Source organism: Sinocyclocheilus anshuiensis, unplaced genomic scaffold, assembly GCF_001515605.1.
Source record: "Sinocyclocheilus anshuiensis isolate Anshui unplaced genomic scaffold, SAMN03320099.WGS_v1.1 scaffold1630, whole genome shotgun sequence".
NCBI classification, from domain to species: Eukaryota; Metazoa; Chordata; class Actinopteri; order Cypriniformes; family Cyprinidae; genus Sinocyclocheilus; species Sinocyclocheilus anshuiensis.
This window is the reverse complement of record NW_015542425.1, coordinates 152829-161609: the sequence shown is the minus strand read 5'-3', so window position 1 is coordinate 161609 and position 8781 is coordinate 152829. Positions and strand designations below refer to the sequence as shown.

The window sequence follows — 8781 nt, the reverse complement described above, 5'->3', positions numbered from 1 at the left end:
TGCAAGAATCGCAGTCGGGCTTCCTTTTGAGCGGCATAAAACCGCTTTTAAAAATAAGCCCATTCATTCACTCACACAGTAATAAATACAAAACACCTTTATTTTCTTACACTAAACAATGAGAGATATCTAGGATAAAACTGACTCATGGAATCAAGTATTTTGATTTTTTTTTTTTTTTTTTTCATTTTGTTTTCTGTTTCTTTTTTGTTTTCTTTTTTTTAGTGCAACATGTTTTTTTCCCTTTGCGGAAGTCAATTCCGTACATTCTTCAGTGATGTTCTACATTGATTTCTACGGTTCAGTCTCTACAGATCTCGTCATACAGATGGGCCTGCCCCTCCATCAACCTATAAGGCAATACCCGGCACAGTGCTCGCGCTCATTCTCCGTCCTCATTCGCTGGTGAAATCTGCCCCGTGTGACGCACACGCATTCGAGCTGACAAACACAGACACACACAGACTCATGGCACATGCACATAACAGAACCTTTTCCTTTCAAGTCAAGAAATGATACGAATGGCTCTCACACAATGCTGTATTCTCACGTTGTGTTTTCCTCTTAGTTTTGCACATTAAAAAAATGATCGCCCGTTACGACATTTTCCAGGATTGGCTGTTTCCTCTTTGCACGTCTCCTCTGGTAAATTGGCACCTCAGAGTTGTTTGAGTTGTTGTTGGTGTCACTCCTTGTTAGTTTATCCACTTGCGGCAGTTGGCGGCTCCACAGTGACATGGGATCTTGCTCTGATCTGAAACTGGGGTGAGCTTGTAATCGTAGCAGAGCTGCAACAAAATCATTCAGAGGTGGTTCAAATTTCAAACCAGAAGCACTGCACTAGTTCTTATGACAGCAGACACTTCAAAAATCTGCCCTTATTCAGTATTTCGTCATATGATCAAGAAGAGCATTATGCGATGTAGTCGAGAGCACTTTAAAGTGCTTTTTAAAGGGCTGTTTCAGCTGTCTGGATCAGAATGGTGTTGAACAGTCAGAGTATAGTATGTAGGAAGGCCGGTACTGTCATTTAACAGTATTATTAAATTATTGTTTTAAAAATCAACTTGTATACAATTTTTTTTCACCAAGAACCACGGTTTCAGCTAAAAATCTTTATTGTTCTATTGTTAATTTTTGGGTTACTCCTTTAAATGAGTGCCAAATATATGAAACTCTAGATGGCGCAGTCCAATAGGTCTAACTGAATCTGACATAATGACATCATCACATGGTGCTGGTTGGAGTTAGGGGGTGTGCCCGAAGCGTCAATCCTTATATGGCACAGAAAACAAATTACTATTCCTAACACCGTGTCTACACCGGACGTGAGCGGGGTGATAAAATACTATAGAACCACTGATCTATAATAGAGATTCATTATATATAGATCTGTGTATAGAACTCATTATAATCAGTGATGCTGTCTACACTGGATGCAGCGCGTCACGACAAATCCCCAACAGTAAACTGCTGCCGCGTTCTATTTATGACGTGCTGACACAAATTTCAAATGATTTTCAACAGTCGCTTTGTCGCATACAGTGTAGATGCGGCGTGGCACGACACGACAACTGTCGCGTCCGGTGTAGACACGGTGTAACGGTTGCCTGTTACATTGCAGTACATAAAATTTCACTTGCCACATAAACAGAGTAAGGAGAGATGAGTGAGGACGATGGCGAATGATTTGCAGATCCTCAGCACCACTGACAAACATCTAATCTTGTAAAAATGTGTGGTAAGTACTGCTGCTCCATAGTATAAACAGAGTACGTGTGATCGCGAATCTCGAAAGTGAAAGCGAAACTAAAAAGTGATTTTTTTTTAATGCTTTTGTGCATTCAAAAGCACAGTTTCAATGTCAGGTATAATAGCGGCTCCCTGATGCCCGAAATATACTGTATATGTAGTATAATTACCTAATGATATAACTGTGAAAGAAAATATTGAAATATATATTTTCTTCCCATCTTGTATTTATTCCCTTTAGGGGTTTCGTATACACGTCATTTTCTTTCCGAACACGGTATTGGGATGCGGCGGATTGCGTGGGGGTATCACGATGCCGGCTCAACATCATGATGTCTATCAGCCATCGGTCTATCGGCCCAACCCTAGTGCATTCCAATGCAAATTTTTCAGGTATGTTTGCACTGTTACCTGATGTGCATATTTCGTTTAGGGTGCATAAAAATGAATGCCACTTTCAGTTGTGCAGTTCATTCTTAATGAATTCCCTCTTTCCTTACCTCTTCTCCCCTCTCGATCCTGCGGGCGGCACTGATGATGATCTTGTGGCCCCGCTCAAATGTCACAACCTCAGCCACACAGTTTGGTGAGCATGAATGATTGATGTACCTACGGGATAAATTTCATTCAAATTAATTAATTTCATTACTACGTATTTCCTAGAGCTCACTTTGAACTTTTCAGCAGCAATTTTTTTCAAACACAATGCCATTAACTACATAAAATTGTAGGGCTGTGCAAAAAATCGAATGCGAATCGGCAATGAATTTTGAATGAAACGATTTTGAACGCGATTTTGTGTAGCTTGTCAATGAACTACGGCTCTGTGTAGTAAATGCCGCTCCATCTGAAAGCACGTGCTGGAGATTTACTACTAATCACCAGAAGCGGCTTTACTGACGAGATGTGCATGAAAATCGCATTCGATTTTTTGCACAGCCTTATAAAATTGTAATTCACATTTCATAGAAAAGCAAAAGCAGGGGTATCATTAACGAGGTATAATTAATTTCCATAGCACAACCAGTGTGGGATAAAGTTTAAGTTAAAAATTTTGGGGGGTTTGTCCTGATACACTACTGTTCAAAAGTTTGGGGGCAGTATTTAAAAAAAAAAATAAAAAAATATGAATCACACTTTCCACAAAAAACATTACGCAGCACAACTGTTTTCAACATTGATAATAAGAAAAAACTGAGCATTTCTGAAGGATCATGTGACACTGAAGACTGAAGTAATGGCTGCAGGAAATTCAGCTTTGCACCACAGGAATAAATTACATTTTAAATATATATTAATATAGATATAAATTATATTAAATTTAAATAATATTTCACAATATCACTGTTTTTACTCACACACACACACACACACACACATACACACACACACACACAGATGTACATTGCATTCTACACGGCTTCAATTAATAGACACAGCTTTGTACAGCTGACAGAATGAGACATCAGGTATGTCTCAGTGATTTAGCTGTTTTTATGCCTGCGTGGTTTTAAAAAGCACGGCAGGGAACTGGAAGTGACACTTGATCAGCTGTGGCTCTTTTAGATGACCACACAACTGTGCCAGAGGGAGGAATGCCAATAACACAGGCTTAAAAGAGACATTTTTTTCATTAAGATGCTCTTAGACGAATGACAGAAACTGTAGTCACTCGAGGCACACCGAGCATTTCAAGGCCTATCTGAATCCCTTCAAACATTTCCTTTTCAGTCAGTCTGATTGAACATGGCCAATTCAGTCAGCTTTTGCCAATATGCATCAGACCGGTGAGATGATCAAACATGTTGCTCTTCACGAAGCGGCTTGTGTGCATGGACTCACCTGGATGCGAGAGTGTGCCAGATACACGTTTGTCTTCCAGTCGCTGGTCAGCCTTCGGTACTGAGATGACTTAGAGTGCACAAAGTGCTTGCTGTGAGATGATCCCCTCTCCGCCTTCATTGAGTTCTGGATGCAGTGAGATGTTCTGGACCACGCGGAGAGGATCTTCAGCCTGTGAGGAGACAATGACAGAAACAGAGAAAGAAAACATTAGTTCTGTTCCTCATTTCAATAGGAATAAGCAGCAAATTTGCATGTCCACCCCTAAATTATGACTGATATCTGCACGAGGGAATTTTTCACACGTGCCCTTTTTTGCCCTCAAGTTCCTCACACAGATTGTGCTCATATTCACTCAAATTTGCCTATGCTATTTACAATGACAATGGACCTGTTTTTCAGGGTTTCTGCAGGTTTTATGAAGGTAAATTTAAGACCAATTTTAAGACCAATTTAAGTAATAAATCGAAGGGAACAATACATCAATATGTTCTCTAAATGTAAATGTCTAGAGTTCATCTACATGAACTATCATCATTTACATAATACATATAGATGTATTAGCAACAGTTTGAAAACACAACTTCAAACCATTCCTCAATTCATATTTGAATCAATTTTACAAGCAAAAATAGGAATACGGAAATAACTTTTACTGTGTCTGTCTTCTGGTCACAGTCCAAAAACATGATGTTCTTCCTCTGTATTTTTGTCTTGTTTTCAAGTGCAAATGTGACCCTGGACCACAAAACCAGTCATAGGGGTCAATTTCTCGAAATTGAGATTTATACATAATCTGATAATATCCTAATGATTTTTGGCATAAAAGAAAAATAGATAATTTTGACCCATACAATGTTTTTTTGGCTATTGCTACAAATATACCACAGCGACTTAAGACTGGTATTGTGCTCCAGGGTCACAAATATCTAAAGATTCTTAAATCAAGATACATTGAGAAACAAAATGACAAAACAAGAAAGTCTTGTAATCTGAGAAATGTATTAAAATGAAGTGTTTACAATTAAAACAAGAACAAATCTGCCGATGGGGTCAGAAAAATCAGCTCAATTTCATTAAATTTATCAGAAAACAAGGCTTTAACAATCTTAATTTTGCATCTCAAGTAAGTGTATCTTGACTTAAAGATGTTTAGGTATTTGAACTAGAAAACAAGACAAAAATACTGATGAAGATATTTATTCTTTGCAGTGTATGCAACATTTAATGCCACAACTTTAATCAACACTTTCTGCTATACTTTAAGACCATTTGAAGAGGGTCAAATTAAGACGAGCAGAAACTGATTTTGCACAAGCAATTTCGCTGCAATTTTGTTGATGTGACCACACCTTAATTTTTCACAATACTTAAATACTGTTTTTACAATATTCAGCTACTGACCTCTCATGATAGGGGTACGTCTGCAACTCAGAACGAGCGCAGCCAGATGGATTGATGGACAGTGGAAGCACCAACATGGGATTATGTCCATAACGGAATCGATACCTCGAGCACGCCTCCACACCCGGCAGCTACAATACAGTGACAAATCAACGAACTGCACATAACTGGACATCTCACTCTACAATATGCATTGAGTGATACTAAGGTTGATTGTACTTACTGATTCAGCAATGCGGGTGACTGCTGAGATGGTGAGTCCAAACAGGTCCTCTCCCTTCAGATAGATGGGGAAGAGTCTCAGCATGCCTGTCTCAGCCCTCCTCTCGGCCACGGGCCCAAGAACCTTGTCCCAGACTCCTAGAGCACACAAACAAATAAAAAAACATCATGTCGCTGTCAGGTAGGACTGGTAAGATTATCTTTAACTGGTTTAAATGAGAGCTACACAATCACACTGAAATTGAAATGATATGGCATAGTGGCCATAATTCAAGGCCTTTTAAAATGATAATTAAGACTGTTATACCACTTCAAATATTTAAGACTTTTTATGACTGTAAATTTGATCAAAGTGAATTTAAGACTTTTTTAAGTACCTATGGGAACCCTGTCAGCTTTTATATCAGCATATGTGATTTAATTAATCCAGTGGAGACTGCGGCAGCTGTACCTTTAGCAGTGGTGTCAGTCAGCACTAGATCCTCGTAGCCAAGCTCAATGACACGGATGCTGAATTCGGGACGCCCTTCATGCTCTTCCACAGAGCAGACGTACCGGCAGCGCTTCTGGCCGTGTCGCATGCTCCAGTAGAGCCGGCTCACCTCGTAGCCAGGTGGAAAGATGGCCGTGGATGAATGAAACGTGGGCAGCAGGGCAGGTGGCAGCTGACCCATTGAATGGAAAAGCAAACTGCCCACTCGGAAAGTATGGCCGCGTTCAGGCTGCTGCACGGCCGCCGCTAACTGTCGCAGCTCATCGCGCTGCACAAACACGCGGCGGAACACGGAGAAGCAGCAAAGCTGCTGTTCTAAGTGCAACCCAGCAGCGGCGCCAGATCCTCGCGGCCGGTGCTGGTGGCACAGCATTGTCTTATCCTTGAAAAATGTACAACCAGCCTGCAGGGCGCAGGTGAAGTGGTAGATGTTGAGGCAGCGCAGCCGATGGCAGCCACTGGTGGCACCTAAGCGCTGACAGAATGCACAAACCACCGTTTGCCCTCGCTGGCGCGCCAATTCCACGTTGATTAGGGCACCGGCTTGCGTCTCATAGACCTCCGAGGACCAGAGGGCACAGTTGAGGTGCACCCAGGTGTCCAAGTTCAAGTTGAGCAGCCTGGCAGGGCCATCAGTCATCCCATCGCCTATCTGTTGGCAGAAACAGCAGCGGCGCCAGTCTCGAGTGGTTGAGCATGGTCGCAGAGATGAGTTGAGCTGCTGCAAAAGCTCCTCAACTTCCGATTCAGATGTTTGGGTGGCAGCTTTTGGTATCGTAATGTGTACCGTCCATTTTCGCCAGCGCAGGCCTTTCCACCGTTTGCCGTGATGCCATGGTTTGTCTTCCATGTGGCTCTGGGAACGCGGCGTAAGCTTTACCATCACTTTAAGATGACTTTCTGATATGCTTTCAGGTTTGGATTCCATCTTGATCGCTTGAGCTGCCTCAGCTGGGGTGAAAGCCGTGTGAAGGTTCAGAGAGGGAGGGGACGGTTTGGGCTGGAGTTGGGCCAGGCAGTGGACGTCTAGCGAGGACATGTTGTTGCTGTACTGGTGCTGGACTTTAGAGGGACACTGTCGCAAAGCACTTTCAGGAAGTAGAGCAACAGATGCCTGGAAATGCAACACAGAAACATGCACAAAATTAATCATGCGTAATCAAGAGCAAATTATCCATCAACAACCACGCTGTTTGCATATGGATTATGACAGAGAAAACAAACCTTGGTGTCAGCGTTCCCATTGGACTGAGAGGAGGATGAGTGCAGAATGAGACAGCTATGACTGCAGAACACCAAACCAGCATCCGAACATAATCGAGACTTCTGGGAGAAATCAGAGGAGGACATCAGGTTTAAAAATGCCTGTCTTTTCTTTCTTTAATTGCAAATGTAATAATGTAACTTGCTTCGCTTCTGAAATGACTTTCCTGCTGTCATCTATGCAGTCTAGGGGTGGGCAATATGTCAAAAGTATCATATCGTAATATTTTCAGGTAGGATCACGTTCCATGATCTCATGACGATTATTTTTAACGTTGGTTTTTAAGACTATTTTGGAAGTACCTAAACAGTAAACAGTAATCACTAGTGTGAACAGCGTGCGCACAGACAGCTGTGTCTCTGACACGCATGAGCCGCCTGAATGGGTAAATACATACAAAAGTAGCCTATGTTAAAATACCTGTTTTGCCAAGTAACTTTTTTTGTAGACTTAACAATGATTGATGTATATTTACACCGCGTGCATATTTATTAGGCACGTTGATATTCTGATCATATTTTTTTTCCAAGCACATTTTACCAATTCCAAACCACATCAATCTTAATAACTACTATTAATTTTGTATTTAATCCTTTATAAGTGATATATAATTGTCCATGAAGGCTGGAAGTGAAAAACTTCTTATATTCAAGTGTGCAGAATTATTAGGCATGTTTTCTTTTACAGATAAAATGAGCCAAAAAAGAGGTTTAACTCAGACTGAAAAGTCAAAAATTATTAAATCCCCATGAGAAATATTCAAAACTAATGCAATACAGAAATTGCAAAGTTAAGACATGACCATTGGACAGCAAAATGCTCACTGGGACAGCGGGGTCAGAGAAAAACAGGTGGAGAAGAAAAGACACATGTAGACTATTACATGAACATTTTTAGGTAAAATAATCCTAAAAAATGACCCTCTGTGAGTGACTATTGAAGGACCACCACCACATCCTCTTGTACCACTGTTTGAAGAATGTATCTTCCAGAATCTGGCAGCAAGTTTTAGGAGCTCATTTGACTAAAATGAGCTCCTAAAACCTTCACTTACTGCCTAATAATTATGTACGCGGTGTAATTTATACAGTGGAGTCGACTGGACATTTTTTGTTTTATTTCAGACTTATCTTCTGTTCCGTGCTTGCACACAAATTGCACTGCAATCATTTTCCAAAGTGCCATTTGTGTGGAAATATTACGTTATTATTATAATTAGTCTGTAAACGGCCACTAACAGAGGCCAGAGACGTTGAAGACGGACGCAAAGAGGAGAAAATACTGTAGCAGGCAGAACAAGATCACTGTTCACGATACGTGAAATATAGGAAGAAAATCCAAATATTGAATTTTATATGAATGTGTTTCTGAGGGGAACCGGTTGTTTTCATTAAAGGTGACATATCATGAAAATCTGACTTTTCCAATTTTTAAGTGCTATCTATAATAAGGTCCCCGTTGCATCTACCAACCAAGGAAAGGTGAAAAAGATTAACCCAGTAACTTTGTTTTGGGAAGCCTTTTTCTGCAAGCGTCTGAGAAATTGGCGCGTCTGATTTCGCTCCCTTGGTGACATGGCAAAGAAATCTCATTATAATATCACCGCCCCTTAATCTGTAAGTTTACACCCACGGTGCCATCATTTTGATTTCGCAAGCGACAACGGTGTAATGCCATGGTGAAAGTTTGAGCAAAACAGGCTTTGCTGTTCTGTCTTTGGCTGCACGGACGAGCACAGAACACTATTTAGAGTCCCAGCCTCAGAGGAGACAAGAGAGCAGTGGATTTATTGATTTATTTACTG

At 40.9% G+C, this 8781-nt stretch overlaps 1 protein-coding gene and 1 long non-coding RNA gene across 2 annotated transcripts in view; both read right to left on the bottom strand.

The window, feature by feature from the left end:
• Positions 1–192: 192 nt before the first annotated feature.
• On the bottom strand, positions 193–678 carry LOC107693537 (uncharacterized). The gene is made up of 2 exons (XR_001634764.1): positions 533–678; positions 193–441 (listed from the first exon to the last, which is right to left on the bottom strand). It is a non-coding gene; the product is annotated as an uncharacterized LOC107693537 (long non-coding RNA).
• A 2886-nt stretch (positions 679–3564) lies between these two features.
• LOC107693534 (histone-lysine N-methyltransferase 2C-like) overlaps positions 3565–8781 on the bottom strand; it is a 123780-nt gene continuing 118563 nt past the window's right edge. Inside the window, exons 54-58 of the mRNA XM_016492958.1 lie at positions 6938–7039; positions 5672–6827; positions 5222–5358; positions 4999–5129; positions 3565–3766 (exon numbers count right to left, since the gene is read on the bottom strand). Of these exons, the coding sequence (XP_016348444.1) occupies positions 3565–3766; positions 4999–5129; positions 5222–5358; positions 5672–6827; positions 6938–7039 (1728 nt within the window). The remainder of the gene's footprint in view (positions 3767–4998; positions 5130–5221; positions 5359–5671; positions 6828–6937; positions 7040–8781) is intronic.